The sequence below is a fragment of the Mycetomoellerius zeteki genome, unplaced genomic scaffold (assembly GCF_001594055.1).
Source record: "Mycetomoellerius zeteki isolate Tzet28-1 unplaced genomic scaffold, Tzet1.0 scaffold701, whole genome shotgun sequence".
NCBI lineage: Eukaryota > Metazoa > Arthropoda > Insecta > Hymenoptera > Formicidae > Mycetomoellerius > Mycetomoellerius zeteki.
The window spans coordinates 207,773-231,466 of record NW_017257722.1 but is presented as its reverse complement, the minus strand read 5'-3'; the positions used below and the strand labels follow the sequence as shown (position 1 = coordinate 231,466).

General features: G+C 36.8%; 2 protein-coding genes across 2 annotated transcripts in view; one reads left to right on the top strand and one right to left on the bottom strand.

The window, feature by feature from the left end:
* The window catches only part of LOC108729158 (ATP-binding cassette sub-family G member 5), a 4,947-nt gene extending 3,562 nt beyond the window's left edge, over positions 1-1,385 (bottom strand). The window contains exons 1-3 of the mRNA XM_018458134.1: positions 1,118-1,385; positions 583-841; positions 1-21 (exon numbers count right to left, since the gene is read on the bottom strand). The exon at positions 1-21 is cut by the window's left edge and continues 558 nt beyond it. Of these exons, the coding sequence (XP_018313636.1) occupies positions 1-21; positions 583-778 (217 nt within the window). The 5' untranslated portion in view covers positions 779-841; positions 1,118-1,385. The remainder of the gene's footprint in view (positions 22-582; positions 842-1,117) is intronic.
* Positions 1,386-2,760: 1,375 nt separating this feature from the next.
* LOC108729161 (ATP-binding cassette sub-family G member 5) lies at positions 2,761-23,681 on the top strand. The gene is made up of 8 exons (XM_018458136.1): positions 2,761-3,107; positions 18,122-18,246; positions 18,783-19,048; positions 19,691-19,912; positions 20,315-20,597; positions 21,581-22,086; positions 22,244-22,710; positions 22,784-23,681. The coding sequence occupies exons 2-8, from the start codon at positions 18,134-18,136 to the stop codon at positions 23,378-23,380; spliced, it is 2,454 nt and encodes an 817-aa protein (XP_018313638.1). The 5' UTR covers positions 2,761-3,107; positions 18,122-18,133; the 3' UTR covers positions 23,381-23,681.
* Positions 23,682-23,694: the final 13 nt, after the last annotated feature.

The following is a 23,694-nucleotide window of genomic DNA, read 5'->3' as shown; positions in this document are numbered from 1 at the left end:
TCTCGCCATCGGCTCTTCCAGCTAGTAGAAATTAGTTATTTTAAATTTAATTAATACGCTGAATCTAGAAATTATTATCAATTTTTCTCTGTTTTTTAATTTTTTAAAATAAAATTTAACTAGAAATACTTCTATAAGAACTTTTTCATTGTGGCGTGACGCCAAAATATGTCAAATATACATGAAAAGAACGATTGTTGAAGTATTAAAAATTTAGGTATAGATACAGATCCGAAAATAATTTTACTGGATCATAAAATAAAAAATAATTCTGTAGGAAATTTAAGCATGACAAGCAATGCTGCAAAAAGTTTTAATATTCTAGCAACCCAGTCTACATAATTATTTTACTAATTTAATAAATTTTCAGATTATTTTCAGATCTGTAGCTGAATGTTTTGTAGCTAAATTTTTAGATACTTCAACAAAACTGTTCTTTTCGTGTATAATAGAAAGGACTAGCCATGGTAAATTTAATTAATTAAATTACAAAGATTTGATTAAAAATCTACGCGCTACATTGTTTATAATTTTGCGAAACGCTACAATACAATGTTGAAAAGAATGATTAGAAATATTCACCGATAACATCGAGAAGCGCTCGTTTGCCGGAACCCTTTGATCCTAGAATAGCCAGGACTTCTCCGCCGTGGACGCGAGCTGATACATCTCTAAGCACTGCGGTAGGTTCGGATTTATTGAGACAGGTTCCTTCAATCACTACCGAGGTGGAGTGAAACACGTTGGATATGTCCAAAACGCAATCAGATGGAAGCATCTTGAGAATCGATATTACTTTCGGTACCCACAGTTACATTCCTCAAGTAACATCTGCGGAGCTCTATAGAAGTAAAGATTCTAAAATTATTTCTTTCAAAATACAATACATATTTTTCATTGCAATTTACATAACTTCGCATATTGTCTCAAAATAACAATTGTTAATTTCTATACAGCATAGACATCCGAGAGACGTCCTAAGGACGTTCTAAAGGGACGCCTTCTTACGTCCTAAAGACGTTCTCAAGATGACAGATGAAATCTGCTGTATGGGTTATTTTTGAAATTAATCGTAATAATCAGTATCACAATATTAAATATTATTGAAGTAACCTACGAGTATTTCACAAGATATTAAAAATGATAAATAACATCCAAAGGAACATGAAAACACCAAGGCGCAGGATTGTCACCGGATTCATCCATCCGTCGCGCACTTGACCGTGACTTGGAGAACACCGTGCACCTTAACAAAGAAACCCACCCGCACTCGCGTTTTTTATGATCTTCCGCAACTCCGCAAAATGGTAGTCCGGACGGTAGTGAATAATGCACCAACGTGCGAGAGCGTGCTACCGCCGTGCGGATTGCAGTGCGCACTGACCAGCGCGTAAAAGTGACTCGCTCGAGCGAGGCTGGGACACGAGAAACGCGTAGCTGCAGGTAACGATACTTGGCTGGCTATCCGGCTGGGAGTTGGTTCTCTTCGAGGTGAATGTCTTCTCCGACGCGGGCCCGCGATCTGGAGGGGGACCGACCCCGAGTAAGACCATCGGCGTAAGCAACGCGATGTGTGCCTTTCAACGTCATGTAAACTAGGCGAGATGCTGTTCAGATACCGATCGCGATCTACGAAGTATTTATTGTAAAAATATGTCGCATTTTTGCAACGCGATGTGCGCAGATACATTATTCTATATCGAACTTTTACCTAATCAGTAATCAGTTGATACTTTTACAATGTTTTTGGATATTTCGTCCGAAATTCCTTTGTTTTATACAGAAAAGAAGAAATATAACTAGTAACGTTTCAGCAGCTATACATTACAAATTGTAATGTATTCTATTATAACAGTATGTACACTGAAAAAAATACTAAATTTTAATACATATTTGAATAGTTTTAAGTAAATATTTATTAAATGTAAACATATATTTATTTGATAGAAAAACCATTAATTTGATTTAACTATCATTTTCTTATTGAGTAAATATTTATTTGCTGTAAGTAAATGTTTACTTAGTACTATTCAAAGAAATATGTATTAATATTTAGTAAATTTTAAAATATGCTTTAGTTTGATGTAGAAGGCAAGATGCAAAAAATAAATTTTATATCTTTATTATTTATATTAGAAATAACGAAGTTAAATTAAATGTTACCCATTGTATCTTATAACTGTTCCGTGATAACAAAGAAAAAAATCAAAATTTTAATTAATTATATAAACTGTTGCTTTAACAATGAGATGTATGCAAATCCTTGAATAGGATAAAGATGATTAATAAGTTGAATAAAGATGAATGAATAGAGAATTTTCTGATGAATTTCTCGACCAACTCGATAAATACTGCAGAACGAAAAGGCCCGATAAAAATAATTATTTCTTTTACGTTAACTCGCGTTAACTTTTACATGAATTTACCTGTTTACTTTTATTTTCTTCCATTTTTATTTGAGTTTTATCTTTAAGTTATGCTTCCATTCCTCTCTATAAAAACTTCCCTTAACTTGAGTACATCCCGTCGCACGTAAAACAAAGCATGAATGCGCAAGGAGAGGCAAGAACGAGAAACGAAAGTGCAAAAAAGCGCAGAGGATCCATGCTAGATAGACGCAAGCTATCGTGATACGGACCCGGCGCGTTCACGCCATTGCGAACTTGTCGGAGGGGTACCGGCGAGGCCCCGGAGAGGGAAACTCGTGGGGGCCTCGGTGGGCTCCTCCGTCAGCGGTGGTGACCAGCGTTCGGGCAGGACTCCGGCGAGTCGCGCGATACTTGGCGCTTCGCTTCGATCGCGAGCCAGGGAAGATATTTCGGGTAAGAATCGACAACGGCGACGACGACGACGACGGCGGCATCGGTGACGTCGCGGTAACGACGCGTCACCTAGGAGAAGAGTTTTTTTTTCATCCCCAAGGGTGACGACTCTTCTACACGCAAGGGAAGTATATCCCTTTTCTCTGTCACGCGAAGTGCGGGAAGTCCGATCGGTCGGCGATCGGTAGAGAAGGACGACGAACCGGAATGGAGAGAAGGCAGCGGCGTCGTTGTCGTGATTCTACCAGCTTCCAAGGTTGAAGGCCCAGCGCGAATACACAGCCGGTGAGTCATTGTCACGAAGATCAGAGCGCGGCAGCGCCTTCACTCTTTTTCTTCCTTTCTTCTTCTCCTCTTCTTGTCCTCGCTGCGGGCGCCGACTCGCCCTCACGCGTATTCCGCGATTTTTTGAACGTCCTCGCAAAGGTTCGTCCATCTACGATGCCGATTAAACTCTGGACGGAATGAAAATAAATTTGTTTCTTCCACTTTTGTCGAAGCTAAATTTTGGGGTCGGAACCAATTTCTCATAAGACAAATCCTTTTATTAAGTCGAAAAATATCAGAGATAACATTTTGTTTTTTTTTCTTCTTGAATATTTTTTAAAATTATAGATTAGGGAGAAAATATTAATTATTTCCGACAATTTTCGAAGTAATGCAATGTGACGAATTAAAAAATAAACAATATATATTTGATAGGGTTCTCAAAAAACAAACATTAATAATAAAATATTAATAAACGGGCAATGAGAGCATTCACAGCGCAATACATATAATATATTCTCAATACTTTTTTACATTACGTGTTACAAAGTTCTTGAACGTTTCGGCTTGCTTCAAACCATCTTCAGCAATGCCATATAATTTTCATACAATATTTCAATCCGCAATGTTGGATATGGTCTCTGCGTTCGACCGAGGATGAGCATTAACTTAAACAGTTTTTATGTTTTCTGTTAGATTACTTTTTCTTTGATATTTATCTATAAACTGGCGAGAAGCTTGTTGAGTAATTTTCTATGCTATATAAGAATATGTTTAATTAATAAAATAAAAAATTCTTCATTTTACATTCGAAGAAAATAAGAAAAATATCTTCATTTGATATTCAAAGATCTATTTAAGTCCGCATAGTTTTCGGAGTAACGGTATTAGTCAAAAATGGAAAAATTGTTTACACGTGATGAGAGTATCGTGTGCGTGTCTAATTATACAGCATGCTGGAAATTGTCACGGTGCTTTCCAAAACGAAAACGCATTTAGAAAATTCTTCGGATTCTATAGAGCGGATCGACAGCCTTCGAAAAAGTGGTAACGGCAGGGTTGTTAATCACTTGTTGCTTTCACCGTACCGGCGAGTCTTTCTTGTTATGCAAAATCAGGTTCCCTGTCGTTGAACCGTGAATTAAAAGCTCACATATAGAGTTAAAATGTTCCATATGCATTTTATTTTCGAGGAAAACGTTTGACCCACTGACAAGCGATCCACGAAAATGCGATTGCATAAGCATGAAACAACTGTGCATATATTTCTTCGTTCTTTATATTAAAAGAATTATTAATAAAATTACCATATATTTACTTTGATGAAGAATCGCGTGCGTGATATAACGAAAGTGTAACGTAATAAAAAAAAGGATCAATTTAAATGTACAATTTAATTGTTATTAATAAAATTATTAATTATTCATGCGTACTGGTAATAGTTTTATCAACAGAACGATTTAACTTTATTACTAAAGATAGCAGTTTTTCCATATTTTCGTGCCAAATAAATAATTCTTTTGTGAAATAAAATACTTTGTTGCAAAATGACGCAGCACATTGCGTTGTATTTCGTCATATTTTAACTGCGGTAGCATAGTTTTCTATCATGTGTGCGCATAAAACCACTGCTTCCACTCGTATTACATACGAGAATAATGTTTTACTTTCCTCAATGGACGAATTATTACTCGATTAGATTACAAACATTGAAAGCGTCCGATTTATGTCGAGCAGTGAAACATTACTCAAGAGCTCTCTTTCTCGGATTTCTGGAAAAAGTAATAATAATGGACTGTATTTTTGTTCAAGTATCCTAGCATTTATTTGAGCAATTGAGAGAAATATACCGGAACCGCCGGATATCCTTTTGACCTAAATTCTGATAAACTTGAAATCTCTTTTGATTTTTAAATACAAATTTTGTGATGAATTATCGTTCTCCCTTCAAATATTCGTTTAACTTTTAAATTAATTAAATACGAGTAACTGAACAGTTACTTACTGCATTAAATTTCCGCTATGCCACACTGAAAAAAATTTTGGTCATTTTTGGTTCAATGAATGATCATTAATCAATGTACGACTTAATGTCCGACTTAATGTAATTAATTTATTGGTACAATAACTGGATTAATTTATATAACTATATATTCAGTCTTGCAATGAATTCTAGTAATAGTTTTATAACCTAAATCATATTATGAGAATTTATTGGACCAATTTTCATTATTTTTTCAATGAATATTTTATTGTATTTCCGTACAGCTTTGGTTCAGTGCGCAGTACAATCTATTTCAATACAAAGTACAAAGTCTTCTGTATCTATTTATGCCTTCTCCATCTTTTCCTCTCCTTCTTTCTTTTTCTTTTGCTAAATATATAAGTATCTTTATTCAGACTTCTCAAGACGCGCGCGCGTGTTTCCTTTCATTTCCTTTAATAAAAAGCAAAAGCGTTTTGCGTCGTTACTTCCTTCGCGCGTTTCCACATTAACGTATCCGAGGTCCTAGCAATCGCGAGGCGGAAAGGTGAGGGTTCAATCCTCGTCAATCCGTTCACTTTGATCGGACACGACGAATATATATGTCGAATACATAATCGTATCGCGAGTTGCCGAGATTTTCATTAACGGCGTGCGCCACTAACAATAAGGCTGTACCTATCTCGGCGAAATCGTGGAGTCACGCCAGGAGATTTTAACGAGCGCATAGGAGCGCGCTCTTCGACGCTTCCTCGCACGGTGATTCAATTGATTTGCAATTTCAATTGGATCTTCCTACCTTTCTTCGTCTTCCTCCATCCGCGGGGAGTGGGAAAGGGAAGCGAGAGGAGAGGTGTAGCGATTGCTTCGCGCGATGGAATATTGAAAAGTCTAACAGCTGACCTCGCGCGCGCTTATATTCTGCATTCCTCGATGAAGTTTTATGGCCAGATAATGCCCATCATCACTTATAACGAAGTAGTAAAAGTACTATCGGCATTCAGTTGTTGTCTAATTTTCTTATGATTGAACGTTACATATTATCTGTCGAATATGGCAACGAAAATACTTTCCACCTACGTTCTGTTTGGTCAATGTAATACGCAAGTAGAGGAAAGTCGCCGATACCGACATACCACTTTGTTTTTAGACAATATTTCTTAAACAAAAGGTAAAAATAAAACTTTAAAAACGTAAATATAAACTGAAAAAATGTCTTCTATCAAATAGTGTAAGCAGTTTTTATAATACTGTTTGCAATAATTAATTTTTTCGTAAGGTAAGCAAAAATGAGCGTCTGACAAAATGGGCTCCAAAACTGATACAGTAGGCAGTAATGTTACGTATTCATATTCCTTTTTATTTTACAAGCATTATCTGTATAAAGTACCTACAAATGAATGTATATAAGATTTTCTAGAATCTTTTCACTTCGTTATAAAACATTTTTATTGAATTATATGCATATTTATTTTATGCTGTTCTGCAAGATACAAATACCTAATGCGAAAGTTTTTCAAGAATTTTTCCACATATGCATGATTGCCTTCAGCTCCAATAGACTTATTTAACACTATAAAGCACCATTATAAAGATTAAATTGGCTCATGTCTGTTTTACAGACAGGTGTGGCGGTTTACGCTGCACCCCAATTTTAAATTTAAAATCGTATTATGAAAAGACTAAGAGAAAAAATGATATAAATAGAATTGATTTAGGAAACTACAAGCATTTAAACGACGTTTAAAATGACGTAATATTATCAATAATATAGTCACTATTATTTAAACCACGCAATTTGCAAAAGAGAATCATAAGAATTTTATTTTCGTAGAATTCGTTTTTAGCTGATTTTGTATAGAAACAAGCTATAAATATACGAATTATGAGTTTGTACTTCTCTTTAATTAATTAAACAGATCATGATTTTATTAGTATTAATAAAGTGCAACAGTTAGTTTCTGAGAAATAAGGGGGTGTCACTTTAGAAGACCTGTGTCAGTATCGGCAACTTTCCTCTAATATTAACTGTATTAGTGATACTAAAATATTTTCATTTATACACTGAGAAAAATGGTCTAGTTGGATTAAATAGTAATTTTAGTGGAAAACGGACGAATCAGAATTTTCTGGTTAAATTAATTAGAATTTACCAGAAATATTATATCTCAACCAGAATTCCGGTTATCTCAACTAGAATTCTAATAAATTTAACTAGAAAATTCTGATTCGTCCATTTTTAACCAGAAATTTTTTTCGGTGTAAATATAAATTGCAAATTACTTTTTTTATGCTTGAAATGAAAACCTTTTTAATTAATTGTTTAAATTTCATTAAATGATTCTTCTTTTAAGAAGAACGTTTGTGCCACTTCTCTTATTAAAAAGCTAGAAGCAGATATAAGAGGTGAAATATACGGACACGATCTCTTCTTCTTAAAGCTATAATCTCGGGAATGCTGATGTTTAATTAATCGAGATAATTAGCCATGAGTGCACACTTCGGATCGTATGAGATACCCGCGTTATGTGGGTCGACGGTTTTCGGTAGACTTTCCATCACGGTTTCCAACCGCATTGCGTGTACTGGTAATTATGGCTGTAACACTGTAACAATTCAGGCCATAGTGTACTTTATTTAGGTACACACGGACACGCGTACACGGTTCACTGGCGTACAAACATGGCTATAGAAATCAGTGCGTGAGATAGTCTCACAGTAGATTCTGGAGATCATGAAATCGAGATATTGTTTCCGTTCGCTGAGAGCTGAGGGACTCCTAAATAAGTGGAGACGCGCGCGCGCGTTCCGCGGTTATAGCTTCCAATTTTCACTTATCTGACGTAAATCGCAAGTATGATCTATTTGCATGTAACAAAAAACTAAAATCAATTTAGCTACACTGAAAAAAAGATTGGCTGCTGCAGCAAATTAGATGGTAAAATATGGCATAGCATTTTTAATTGGTTGCAGCAGTCAATTTTTGGTTGCGTTAGCCTATCTGCAATGTCAGTATAGGATTTCAATAGACATATTTTACCATCTAATTTGCTGCAGCAGCCAATCTTTTTTTTTCAGTGTACGAAGCTTGAAAAATCGAAGTTAAAAGATCTCGATTCTTTTCCAGCTCGTTGGAACGCTTTTTATATAACATATTCGATAAATTATAGGGATGATCGAGTAGGAATTGCGAACATCTAAGGAATTTTGCTAAAATGCATAAAAACAGAGATTAGAAAAATACTTGATTATATGAAAAGAGCATTGCATGTATCTGCATTGTCGAGCAAACGTTCTCGTTTTCAACCACTTACCCCTTGAATCGCATTAAACACCGTGACCGCGGATTCAGGATTGCGATATAAATTCGTCGTAAGAGCGATCACGCGACCGGCGATTTTTCCAGGTATCGCGCGCGAGTGTAGGCTACAGGTACATATACCGTCCACGAGATATTAGACATCACTTTCCGCCTGCTTTCGACATGCTCAGCTGCGCGCAATAGGCACATGCAGCAGGTCCGTTTTTCCGAGCGTATCATCTCGCCGGCCTTTACGAATATATCGCTCTACGGCCATATCCGCACTTTCCTTCTCATACTATGTATTAGTCGATTCAGTTGCACGCGCGTGCAAAAGCCGGCAAAAAGCCACAACAGACATGACTGGAGTGGCGTTTAATGGTAAATTCATACCGCGAAAACGCACGGTCGTCGCTCGATACAACTGTTGCAGAAACGGGATATGCAAATGAACAGTTAACTGGGCCTTGCGAGAGGCGGTTATCGGTCGTCGCAAAAATGACCGTATTACGCAAATTGAAAAGAACGTAGGGTATCACCGCGACATAGTTTTGTCGTGTCCACTGATATGTGGACGCAATTATTCGAATATTCGATAACGCACTTGAAGGGTTTATCACTGAAGAGATCCGATTGCCTGGAAAAGATTAATTTATACCTTTAAGAATTTTTCGAATAAAAACTGTAAAGTAGAAGTTGTAAATATATATCATGGATATTTTTTTTAAAGATGCTGGATTAATTACAGAATAAATTTTTACCTCGACTTATTGTTTTCAAGATGTTCTCTATGAAAGGTGTTGGCCAAGTCTGCGATGTTTCGCATCCGTAATCACGAGTGGGTTAAATCATTCCACGCACGATCGTGAGACCAAGCAAGGACTACTCGACGTACAGCGGGAACTATGTCCATTGTCATTGCAGACGTCGACGCAATCGTGCTCGTAAACCTGTAGGCTCTTTCTCCTTTCATACGCGGGTACATTAATACTGTTCATGCGGGAACATCTCATCGGTCGACCGTTGTAGCTGTGACATGGAGACCCAGGTGAACTTACACCCGTGACTGCGACTGAGAGGTTGTGCCACATCCAGAAAGAAATCTTCCATCCAACTTATAAATTCCTGGTTAGAATTACAATTTTCTTATCACTTTATTTCCTCTATATACTCTATTTTTTTTTGTATATTGAGAAATTTAACAAAAGTTCCATTTTTTGACTTTTTAAAATTTAAATTTCGTTATATATTTTAATGAATATAAATACTTTGAATATATTCAGCGGTAGACATCGATTTAGGCGAGTCTTCGAAAATTAAAAATACAAAAATGATCGACCGTTCGTCGAGGAAAAGAATGTTGTTTATTGGACCTCGTATAATACTGTACCGTTATTTCTTGTCAGTTAAAAATGTCAGCTGTTTGCAAACGTACAGCGTAAGGAGTTTCATAGCGACGATCCGTTGATCCGCTGATGACTTCACCGATGAACACGTGTTACATCGTAGTTCTCATTCTGACAGCACCGTGGAAGATATAACAGCTATTTTTGTGCGAATTAATCTAACGTACATACGGCATCGTATGACACAACATTCTGATTCTTGATCATCCGACACTTATTTAGAAGTAAAACTACGCGCGATTTACATCCGCTTTTGAGTGAACAAAAAGTTCTGTTACTTATTCACGTTTTTTATAAAAGGAAATTAATGAATTAATTACAAAACGACCAAGTAAATGAGCATACAATGTTGTATATTAATTATTTAATATTAGGATAATATACCGAGTATCTAATGTCTAGACGTTTCGACTCACAGAGTCTTCTTCAATGTATAAATTTAAAAGAGCCTATTCTACTATACATAATTACTGTTATATGTCGGAAAATAGACGAAATCCATGTCAGTTTATAGCCCCTTTTTAACTTTTCTTTTTTGTTTGATTTTTAAACTTATTTTCTGTGTTTTTTACTTTTTTCTTGTTTTATAATTTTTTTACTTTTTTATATTTTTTACTTATTTTGTATATTTTTCAATACTTATATATTTTTATATATTTTGGGCAACGTATATATGTTTAATACAATTAGTATTTAAAATGCCACCAAAAATGGTATTTTAACCCACATTCAAGAGCCACAAAAGTGACTTTCCCGGCAGTCTAAAGTTAATAAACAACATTGTATGCTCGTTACTTGGTCGTTTTGTAATTAATTTGTTTTGTTGTGCAAACATCTGTCCTAAAATTGATTGTTAAAATTAACATTATCAAGCGTTCTTTCGATCTTTCACAAAATAATTGTGTGTGTGTGTGTGTGTGTGTTATTTTTGCTCTCTGCGAAGAAGATCATAACTTCCGTCAAATGACGTGTTGGCAGTTTGCGCTCTGCGCGAGCATTCTTTTTTTCCAATAAGATATAGTGTGCGCTTTCAATCTTGCCGGTTCTCACGCGATATGAACATTCTTGTACCTGAGCCAGCTCAATTTCAAGGGACTCGCTGATGAGTCACTTCTAACGGGAGATTCCGGGACGAGGGAAAAAAATGTCGTTCCGTCAGCATTTGTAGTAACTAAGAAATGTGCATCGTGTATCATTCGAGGTGTGATTCTAAGCCGCTCGCGCTAAAACGGATTATGTAATTCTTCGCATTCCACTCGGACGACGTAAACGTAACATCTGCGATGATGTGATATTAAATCTTCGTAAGTGCCAACAAATCGCACCTGTTACAAGATTATTGTACAAGAGGAATATTCTGCAAGCAGGATATAGTGTACTCGATGTTGTGACGATAGATGTTTAATGTCTTTCTTTCTTTAAAGAACTCGGAAAAATTTGTGTAAGGCCCTGTTCCACCAATGATAACTTTAATCTCGGTTTAACTTACTGTTATCTTTTTCTAATTCTTTGAAAACTTAGATATAGTTTTCATAGCTGCATTGAAAAAAAAAATTGGCTGCTGCAGCAAATTAGATGGTAAAATATGACATAGCATTCTGAATTCGCTGCAACAGCCAATTTTTGGTTGCTGCAGTCAATTTTTGATTACCTATGTTAGCCTATCCGCCATGTCAGTATAGGATTTCGATTGGTTAACGCAACCAAAAATTGACTGCTGCAGCCAAATAAAAATGCTATGCCATATTTTACCATCTAATTTGCTGCAGCAGCCAATCTTTTCTTTCAGTGTGTAGTTTAGGATTAAATCAAATTTTATGCCAAAAGATTGTCATTATTAAGTACTGATTCGTGGACAATTTATGTCAACAATTTTGTGAAGTTACAATGCAAAAGTCCAACAGACGTACTTGATGTGTATTCGCTGAACACCCGATACGTTTTCGCACTCGCGTGGAACTCGGAAATGTGAACGCATACCGCAAACTGACACGTGAAGACAAATTAAAACCTGTTGTTGCACTAAAGCAATGAAGCAGATGGTTTATGCGTTTCTTGCCGTGCGTTTCGCAAGCAGTTTAAAATAATTGACCTGCGACGTCGTTCGATTTACATCACCATCGAGAGCAAGGTCGAGCCTCTCTCACAGGTAGAAAGAGATGCCTCTGATTAATTTAATCGTCCTTTGACAGTCCAGAACATATCGCGTATGTAAGGTGTTTTCGAGTAAACGTTTGCTCTGAAATTTATTAGGACGATACGCAGAATACGATGGGACTTGCTCTTCGATGAAAGAATAATGAAGGTCGTTAGTATTCATGGTATCTAAGATTAACGACATTGCTTTTTTTACTTGGGAAGTAATCTTGCGTTCTCGTTATACTGTAAGTCGTAAAAGTACTTTCTATCATCGCGTGGCTTTTCCATAATTTTAAAACGTGCACTCGCAATTATGTAAATATCCCAGTCCAAAGAACACACCAATCAAGAGAAAGTCGAAATGAAACTTTATTTTGATATCATGAAAATCGAAATGATAATTTTTGCTTACAAAATTTGACTGTTTATTAACTATGTTAAGAATAAAATCATCTTGATTTTTTGTTAATTTTTGTGTTTTTTGGAGGTAGTAAGGGGTCGTCTATTTTATATCATTAATTAGTCCTTCCTTATCACGACCATATAACGTCATAAATCGACATCGAAAATATGTTATTATTTTCGTTTTATTGACGGCATAAATGAACGTTGTTATTAATTGACCACTAATAACGTTATTAGTCGTCGACTGGTTATTCTGATCATTCATCCGACGTCAATAAATATGATGTTGTAAATTTATCGTAGAATGGATAAATAAATGCCGTCATTATAATTGGCCATAAAGATAACATCATTATTACATCTTAAATAGATAACATGACGTCAATAATCCAAAAGGACTAACTAACTAAATAAATAACTAAAATGACTAACTATTGACGTCGAAATGACTATAGCTTGCTACCTGGTATATATGGTATCTGGTACGTACTAATCCTGCATCTAGTTTGTATGATTTTATTATGGTAATCAGAGATTGCAATGTCGAAATTTTTTATTATATTTTTTATTATATTCTGTAGTATTCTGTAATAACGTGAATTCTATCCCGGATGTTTTTCGGAAGAGTGTGTATTGTTCGGACACCCGGTATGGAATGGATTTTGAAGCATCGAAGTGTACAATATGTTCGCGAAAAGTCATTAAAAGCTGCCGTACGTCAATGGCAATGAAACAGGTGCTACGTGCGCGTTTTTAGGTCGCGAACACCACCGTTAAATGGAATGCTACGTTCGCTTCCTTCTAGGCATACGTGTACACGTGTCCCCACGCAAACGATGATATTCATCCTTCGTGCGAGCGCCTTCCTGATGCTACAAAACTCCTAGCACGAGCATGTCTTCTGATAACGGTGATGAGTCCCTGACAGCTATTCGGTAGAACACGATGAGCCGCAACACGGAATGCGGAAAGCAACATATATAATCAGACTGTGATTAAACGATAAAAAAGATGGTAATTAACTTTTGCGATTAAATTTTTGCGATAAATTAAAACACGCAGCTTATTTCATGCAAAACAGATACATTTTATAAATGCGAATATGAAAAAAATAGTATGAGGCGAAAAATAGAAAATAAATACGATAAAAGATATAAAATTTCTCAAAAAAGAACGAAGTAAAAGATAAAATATATATAGACCGGTATTCATAGTTTGTTCTTATTTTAAGAATGTATCTTAAGTAATGCCTTAAGATACTAATACAGCTCTGTGATTAGCATACGACATCTTAAGACTGTTTTTAAAACGGTTTTAAATATAAGAATCGACTATGAATACTCTAGCCATAGTGAAGTAACAAAATATCTGTTGGAATAAAAGATAGAATAAAATGACGTGCAGCAATTATTTAAGAATGAAATTTTTAAAACGTAAACTTGAGCCCATTTTGGGTGCGTTTTGTGAAAAGTTGAGAGCTAATCGAATCACAAAAAAGATCTCCACATTGTTAAATTTGTAATATCAAATTATATCAATTAGAGTTATTTTTAATCATTTCTATAGATTACCACTGCTCCTACTTAATAAAGAGTTAAACAATTTAACACAAAAAAATTTATTAAATCTCACTCTATAGTTTATTATTATATTTAGTAATTGTAAGTGTATATTGACAGTGTGTTAATATAGACATTCTTTATTAATAGAATTAATTTTCGATGTGAAATATGGGCAATTGAGAGCAAATGCAGTTAAATGTAGCGTATATCTATTTCTGTATAATAATACTAAATAATTGGACTTGAATTTGTGACACGGAATATGTTCTAACGTAATTAATATTCTAAAAATGAATTTAATCAACTTTAATTATATATTATCATTATGGCGCTCCTACAATGTTATACTTGGTGTGTTGGATCTTAATAGTCATACAGTTAATTAAGGAGATTATTCTCAATACTCGCAATTGAGAGCAAATGCAGTTAAATGTAGCGTATATCTATTTCTGTATAATAATACTAAATAATTGGACTTGAATTTGTGACACGGAATATGTTCTAACGTAATTAATATTCTAAAAATGAATTTAATCAATTTTAACTGTATATTATCATTATGGCGCTCCTACAATGTTATACTTGGTATGTTGGATCTTAATAGTCACACAGTTGATTAAGGAGATTATTCTCAATACTCGAATTGGCAATCGTCTCAACCCACCAAGTAATGAAAATTTTAAATTATAAGCAGTGATATACGCTGAAGATGACTTAAACAAAGTCGAAATGTTTGTATTAATAAAGAAGTAATGTTATAAACTTATTATTTAGTATTATTATATAGAAATACACTCTAAAAAATAGCGGTGTGAAATTTCACCACATCCATGTGGTTAAATAATTTGGTGTGAATTTTAACACCAAGATATGGTGAATCTTTTACACGACAAACGCGGTGTCAAATTTTGATGCGGCATTATTTGTTTTTGCACCGTGCAGAGTGACTGCGCTACACGTGACTTCAAAGAACCAATCGCTATAGCGCAGTGTTTGAGGTTACATTAGTTCGTATCTTAAAACACATGCTATTTTAATATCAATAATGCATATATATAATACACATGAATACAAATACAGAGTATAATACTAATTATACATATATATATACATATATATGTTAGTGAGTTTATACCGTTACGTTTACTCCTCGACTCATATACGCTATATTTCACTTAAACACGAAGGTTACAAGATATAAACAGTACATTTTTTGTGTTTGATTCAAATTTAAGTCAAATATATATATTTATATTTGACCTAAATTTGACCTAAATACGAAAAATAAACTGTGAAATTTACACCGTCGCGACCTTCGTGTTTGAGTCAAATATATAGCGTATAAGAGTAAACGTAACGGTATAAACTCACTATTGCAGTGTTTTTAACACCATTTTAGATGTAATAATCACATCGCCAGTAGTGTTAAAATTCACGTTTTCTGTGTGGAAATTCACACCGCAACAATGCGAATCATTCACACCGAACAAACGGTGTTGATTTTACATCAACACGATGAGAATTATATAGACATCCATATTGGTGTCAAATTCCATACCATCGGTGTTAAACCGACATTTTTTAGAGTGTAGATATATGCTAAATTTAACTGCGTTTGCTCTCAATTGCCCATATCTTACATCGAAAATTAATTCTATTGAATTTGAGAGCCTTTGTCAAATTAAAATTTTGATGTTCTATATTCTTTATTAATTATTTACTACAGAATAGCGAAATTAACCACAGAAATGGATTTATATTTCGACATACGTGGAAGTTAAAAACAACAAAATATTATTTAACTCAATGGAGTTCATACTGTCCTGATATCTTATACAGTCCACGTTATACAATTCCGAGATGTGACAAATTAAGGATGCAAGAGACCTTGTACACAGAGAAAGTTTATGATGTAATAACATCTAACAAGTTATTATCGCCTACGTACGCGTCGGTGTGAGATATTATGCAAGAAAATGAGCGAATATTTAGATCTCCGCGGTTTGTAAAAGCAAACGATCCAGAATACCTGTTTATAAGAAGAAGGCGAAATACGGAAACCCCAGTCAGTTATCGATTTCCCGGCTATTTGGAGCCTGTAACTAGCTGACATTTTGCGGTGCCACTTTTCATAATTGCGACATTAAACGTACTGTTATACGCCACGATATTGCCACCGGCGGTAATTTCCGGCACACATATCTATTACTATCTCTATCGCGGTTTTTGCCACGATCCATCAGCCTTTTATGTTCGAATCGGTGTTGGTGTACGCAAAAAGCGAATAACAGTTTTAAAACTGACATTCTAATAATGACGTCCAATCTCGAATTGCGACGTAATATTTAAAAGCTAATATTTCTAGAGACGTAATTCGTCAATTTGCTTGGTAGTAATTTAGTGATCAAGATGTAGAAAGGTAGGAAATTGTGATATACAGAAAAAAATGTGAAAGATCCAGTAGATATTTATAGATGCTTAACAATACTGGCAGACAAGTATGTACCGTGACTATACGGCGTGTACCAGTAGGGAGATACATTCTCCGCAGTCTGCACGTTTCGTTCTTTATGGACGATCAAGCATGGGCAAAGAACAATTTGCTGCATCGCGATAAAATTCGACGAGGCCATCCCTCTTTGTTCGCCGGCGGGAACTACGGGATACCTGTAGTTTTTTCTCGGGAAAAGAATCCGAAGAGTCAGTAGAACACTGCGTGCGATTTATCGACACAGTCAGAGTTAATTCCAAAGAAGGAAATTCGTCGCACGCGAAGTTGTCGCATTGTAATTTAACAAAAAAAATGGATAATCATTCGAACATTCTTAAATAATGATTTATATATATATATATGTAACATACTCTTTAAATTTTTTGGGGTCTCACTTCAAAAGAGTGAAAATTCTTCGCCTCTTTTGAAGAGATGTTTTTTTAGAATAATTTTTACTCTTTAGTGAAATTTCACATTTTTAAATTTCACTCCAAAGAATTTAGAGAATACTTGCTATGCATTATAGACTTTCGGTTCTGTTAGTATATTTCGAAACGCACTGTATGTTGGAGACTACATAGAAAGAACGATTTTGCTGAAATATTTATAAAAATTTAGCTAGACATTGAAAATAGTTTTGTTGGACAAAATAATTATGCAGGAATTTTGAGCATAATAAGCAATGCTGCAAAAAGTTTTAACATTCTAACAATTCTGGCTTGAGTTTCTTACATAATTATTTTGATGATTCAACGAAATTATTTCAAGTCTGTATCTACCTATTTTTAGATACTTCAGCAAACTATTTTTTCCGTGTAGAAAAGTAAAATCTAATTCTTTATTATTATCCTTGATTATATATCATAACCCTTTATTGATTGCAATTCCGTATCAGAATCTTTTTCATTTAATGTAGCCGTATTCGATGATAAGCTTCTCTTTTGCTCCTTGATTTTCTCAACGCTTAAACGATACGAGCATAAATTCGTCATGAAATCGTGATGATGGATGCGGCTGTATCCGGCCACGGAATACACTGTTGAGAACGCCGGTATCTCGTATAATCCCGGCACGCCTTTGAAATTACTCGGTGCTTGCTTGTGAGTCAAATCAGCCGTGAGCACGTTACTCGATCTTACAGGACTTTCCAGAATGAGCCAAGTAGATACGCGGTGGGATACACGTGAAAGAAATTCTGTGCGCAGGGAGGCTTTAATAACAACCTTCCGACGTGTTGCGCAATAAATCCAATCTCGTGCGGACGTCCTTGTAGGGCGGCAGTAGCAATAAATTCATACCAAACGTCAGAGGTCTTCCATGCGAGGAAAATGTTCGCGAAAGTTTCTTCGCAAAATTTGCAGTGTAATTTATTTTGTTCGTCAGACGTCTACCGTATGTTTTATGTGATTCTTCGGAAAAGAATATTACCATTTCCAAGGATATCCTCGCTATAGGACTATCTCTCTAGTAATATACTATCTCATGCATATCGAAATTTTATCGATTCTGTTCCAAATAAAAGATTTATTTTCTTATTTGAAAATTGCAGCATAATTACTTCGGTTAATCGATACAATCTGATCGAATTCGAAACTGAAACTGATAAAATAGAGAGAGCGTGTCTTTACTTTACTTTCCCCCTCGGCGGCGTTAAAGCGTGGTAATTAAAATAAAAGAGAGATATTACGTTATCTTGTAATAATTCGCAAAAATTTAACCGGTCGCATCTGTAATCTCTGTGCAGCCACCGGAAAACATGGGCTCGGAGGCCTGGGAGTTGGAAAGGAGGTACTCGGTGCCGGGAGCTTTGGACACCAGGGGGTTGGAGCCGCCGGCCAGCGAGGATCTGCACGCATGGTCGATTTACAGGTGACCATTTGTAGTTAAAGTGCAAGCGTATAATCCGCGTATATGCACCGTACGTTGTCCAATCCAAGTCTCACCGGAGGCGGAACGCCAAAGCGAATGCTGTCCATTGCTGTGTCATCTTTTTTGCCGCTCCATGTGAAAGGAATTGCCGATCGGACTTGTTGATTTACAATATACTATATGTACTTTCATGTATTACATCAACGGTATCATTATTATCGTTAAAAATATTAAATGTCAGTGAGTATTATCAAGCATGAGTGACTACGGAACATAACGATTAACGGGAAATATCAATACTTTAAACCACACTGCCATTTTTTCAATTTTTTTGTTCTTTTGAAATAATTCGCGGTAGAGGTTCAGGGGAATGAATAGCATACTTAAACACATCTAACAAACGTACTTTAATCATGTAATTAACTCTCTCTTTTTCTCTCATCTAATTATCTAAAAATACCTTGTATACAAAGAATAGATATTAAACACGGGAATGTTGACGAGCGCGAAGTATACGCATTTCCGTGATTCCACAGGCAAAACCTGAACTCCGACTTCACGGACTCCGCGCTCGGCTCTGCCGAGAAGTCGCCGCTTCCGTACGGGAACTTTCAGTTGCGCGACTCCACGGTGCAGAGCATACTGCGGCATCCGCGATATGGTCCTAAGAGTCCGTTGGCCAACAATTCTTACACGTATTTGAAGTTCGGTTTGCCACGCGTTTTACCGCCCAGCTCTCGGAATCGCGACGGCTCCAGCGGCTACGACTCCAGCGAGGAAGGACGACGTGTGTCGCACGCAGGTAAAAGCGGTGATATTTAAAATTGAGATCTTAATATTGACTGCATTTTTCAGATTCATTATTATTCTATTGCACTCTTTAACACAGAAAGAATGATTTTGCTGAAATATCTAAAAATTTAGGTAGTTAGACTAAGAAAAATATCTGATTGAAAATGGACAAACTAGAACATTTTGATTACATCAATCAGAATTCTGGTTATCACAACTAGAACTTAGTAGATTTAACCAGAAAATTCTGATTCGCCCATTTTCAACCAGAATTCTAATTAATGTAATCAAACAATTTTCTCAAATAATTATAGGAAATTAAAATATGATGAGTAATGATGTAAAAAGTCTTGACATTCTAATAATCAGTTTGAGCGTTCTACATAATTATTTTGACAGTCCAACGAAATTATTTTCAGATATCTATATCTAGCTACATTTTTAGATACTTCAGTCAAAAGTTCTTCGTTCTTTCTGTGAATCAATTTCTCATTGAAAAAGACTTTGTACATTTTTAGGAGACTTTAAATAAGTTATTAAGCTATTCTAAAAATGTTCTATATTATTTTACAATTCGTCATTTAATTTGGATTGCTGGATAAAATTGAAGATTATCAGGATTACGTGTTACAAATTCTACTTCGACGTGCAGGTGCTCCAGTGCATACAACCTCGATCATGCGTTCAGCAAGAAGCGATCCGGATTTCAGGCATGTTCACGCTGTCCCGAGGGAGCCAGCGCATTCACAATTAACTGTCGCGAGGGACCATCCGAGGTTGAGGAGTGCCAGCGAGGCTAATCTCTTGCAGAGTGCCGTCAGGACCAACCGGCGACACAGCATCGCGCCGATCGATCCCGGTTACATAGCGCACGGTAAAAGAAAACAATGAACGAAAATAAATGACTATCTTTAACACTAATAAATAAAAAGGAGCATTCAAGCCCACGCAAGATCTTTTTCTCAGAATAATCTATTCTATTTTTCTTGCGAAAAAGATCTTGCGTGGGCTTAAATGTTCCTTTTTATTTATTAGTGTCATTTTGTAAAGCCTTGGTCTCTTTATATTTCTAGACTATCTTTAATATTCATAAACCCCGAAAATTACGCACTTTCTTGCAGTTTTTCCTCTATTAATCACGGAATTGATCTTAAATCGATGAAAGTTTTACGAAAGGTCCTAGTTTGTTGAAAAAACTTCTGATTCTTTTAGTATTCTAAATCATGGGATTTTAACAAATCTGAAGTATTATGAGCGACGTACATTTATTCTATAGGACATGGTATCCTCGGACCAGAAGGTTACGCGCTGCCATTGAGACCGATGCCGTGTCTGCAGCATCCTCACCTACAGCTGCGAGGTGTGGAGGCTTCAGGCTCGGACGGACTGCCGCTTCTTCGTGGTATTACCCTCGAGGCCGGTGCCGCCGAGGTACTGGCTATTATGGCGACTACCGAGAAGGAAGGCACGCAGATCGTTGAGACGATTGCGGGAAGGAGGCGTATAAAAAGGGGCGATATTTTGCTCAATGGAAGATCTGTATCAGCACGCAGCCTAAGGTACTTTCTAATCTCCTTGTAGCACGTGTACGTTTTCTTGTAACGTGGCAATGAATCATTAAATGTATTACGTGATTGGTAATACTACTCTGTGAAAGGAACGTTTCTTTGTTATCTGTGCACCGCGTAAAATTTATTATTTTTAAAATAAATACGAAAATCAAATTTCTCAAATAATGTTGGTTAATTCTTTGTTATCGATATGCAGTTACGCTCGAAATTATACATAATAAGCTTATATAAAAAATGAAAACAATTAATGCTCCACTAATACAGATTAACTTTAATTTATTACTCATCTAGTTCTAAAAATTAGAAAAAGATGCAGAGTAAGTTGATCCAAAATTAAAATTAATCCACATTAGTGGACATGATCATAAATGAGATAAAATGTAAGGATAGTTAAATGAGAGATCCATGGCTGGTTTAACGTGAGTCAGCTTCAACTTAGTTGACTGATTCTTTGTTCCTTTCTAGATCATAGCACCGGCTATGATCCAAACAGAAAAGAAACATTTAATTAACTACGGCTAACGGTAACCGATATTAACGAAACAGACTGTAACTAGCGAATGTATTAGCATACAAATTTACAAATAGAGTCGAATAATAAGGTGAATAACGAGCGCTACTCATTATTCAATTATCGCTTCAATTGCCGATTTAATTATTGCTTCATGCTTGATCTCCGCGGATTGCAACTTCTCTTCGTGCACTTATACTCGAACAACCTTTAGTTACATCATACATTTTAAAATATTGCATGCATAAAAAATTATCATTTAATTCTCGTGGGACTTTTTTACTTAAATTCCATTTTTCTTTTTATACTAATCCGAATTATCTGGGTGATCCGGATATCCGGATATAGTCAATCAATTATTTTTAATAATTTAATTCTTGTTCTCGGATATCCGAAGCATCGTTAAATGCCTTTCCCGGAACGATTGATTCATTTATTATTAATATTGCAATCAAAATAGATCTCGCGTCGCCTATCTACCCACGGAGAATGGTCTGAGCCCCGGGCTGACTGCTCAGCAGACTCTCAGCTTTTACATGTTACTGAGAGGTGGCCGTAATACCACCACACTCGAAGCTGAGGCTATTCTGCAGGAGCTTGGCTTGGAGGCGACCAAACACTGCCTGGTGAACACCTTGACGACCTCCGAGGCTCGACGACTAGCCCTTGCCTGCCGGCTGCTTCAGGACTCGCACATCCTCGCCCTGGACAAACCCACGCACGGTCTGGACATCTTTGATGCTTTCTTCCTGGTCGAGTACTTGAGACAGTGGGCCAGCCGCGGTCAACGTCTCGTCGTCTTGACTCTACACCCGCCCACTTACGAGATCCTGACGATGGTATCGAGAGTCGCGCTCACGTCCGGCGGACGAGTCATGTACTCCGGACCTAGAAGAGACATGCTGCCATATTTCGCCCTCGCTGAGTTCCCCTGTCCGCCATTCAAGAATCCGTCCGATTACTATCGTACGTAACAAAATTTTCTTACTTAAATTCTAAGGTCTCATGAAAACGCAGCTAATATTTTTGACAAAATTATTTCCAAAAATGATATTTCTTACAAATTTATAATTTTTTTTATAATAAATAATATGGATAAAAAAGAATTCTTTCTCTTTTCTAGTTGATTTAGTAACGCTAGACGACCTGTCGGCGGAAGCGATGCTGGAGTCCTCGCAGAGGATAGATCATCTGGCGGAGCTAGCTAGAACGAGGCTACCTCCTATCAGCGATCCTGGTCCACCCGGTGCACTTCCGCCTTCGATGCCCGGACCCAATATATTTGTACAACTGTACGCGCTATTGTTACGAACGCTCATCTACAGTCAACCGTGGACATTAACAAGACTGCTGCGGAAGATCGTCATTTCCGCCTCGCTCAGTATTCTACTCGGTGCAATATTCTGGGATATCGCCAGCGAATCAAATCTATATTTACGAGACAGAATAGGCTATCATTACGCTAGTTTGGGTATCTTTTTCTGGCCTCTGAGCCTCCTGGCGATGTGCGACGTGGCCAATAGCAGACCAAACGTGGAGAGGGACATCAGGGACGGGCTCTATGGTCGATTCATGTACATTCTCGCAGAGGTAAGCCTAGATTCATTGAAATCTCGAATTTTTTCGTAGCGAAAGGTATAAAGAAAATGCGTTCCATTTCCAGCTCATCTGCAGCTTGCCGTGCTGGTGTATGGTCTACCTGATATATCTAGCGCCAGCATTTGCGATGTCGGGATTGCATCTTGTGCCGGATGAGAACCTAATGTCAATGTGGAATTACCTCGCCATCGGTTTACTATATTTGATACTGCAGCATCTTATCTGCACATTCTTCGCACACGTGTGCAAGTGGACCTATCTGGCGGCGTTGTTTGCCGGAATGGTGTTGGGTGAGATAACTTTGGCCGGCGGGGTGACTCTGCACCTGGACAATCTGCCGTCGTGGTATCAGCAAATCAGCCCAATGCAGTGGTCGTTGTCACTGCTGTTGCCGCGTCTACACAAGAGCGAAAGTGTGGGAAAGCTGGCCAATTGCAAGCCCAAGCAGATCCAACGGCAGGACATCATCATCCAGGCAGCGTGCGAGCCACCCGACGGTGCGTTGGCTCTTCGTGAGATCGCCCTCGATAAGTTAAACGTGCGAGGGGAATTTTGGCTGGGCATCGGAGTGGCTATCGTCGCTGTGCTGATTATTTTTGGATTCTTATGCGTCAAGTACGCCACTCCGAAGAGGCCTAGAAGTGCCCCGAACAAACCCTGATTGAAGAGACTTTATCGCGAAGTAGAATTCAGACTGTACAATCCGAGTGCCACGAAGTCGATTTAGATATTCGTGAGCTTTCAGTTTTCAGAGCGAGTTATGACAGTAAAGCTCCCTCGTTGAGATCGTGCTTCATTATAGATTAACTCTTTGCGGTCTGCTGATGCCATCACATAATAGCCATGGCACAAAAAACTTAAGCAGTAAAACATAAGTAGTAAGCAAATTGGCCAATGACAGTAGATACCATAAGGCCATAGCATAAACAATAACAAATCAAACATGTTGATTTCCTTATCATTTACGTTTTACTG

Coding starts and splice junctions, on each gene's coding strand:
- LOC108729161 (XM_018458136.1), top strand. CDS start 18,134: ATGGGCTCGGAGGCCTGGGAGTTGGAAAGGAGGTACTCGGTGCCGGGA. Junction 20,598..21,580: donor GTATCAGCACGCAGCCTAAG/GTACTTTCTAAT, acceptor CAATCAAAATAG/ATCTCGCGTCGCCTATCTAC. Junction 22,087..22,243: donor GAATCCGTCCGATTACTATC/GTACGTAACAAA, acceptor TCTCTTTTCTAG/TTGATTTAGTAACGCTAGAC.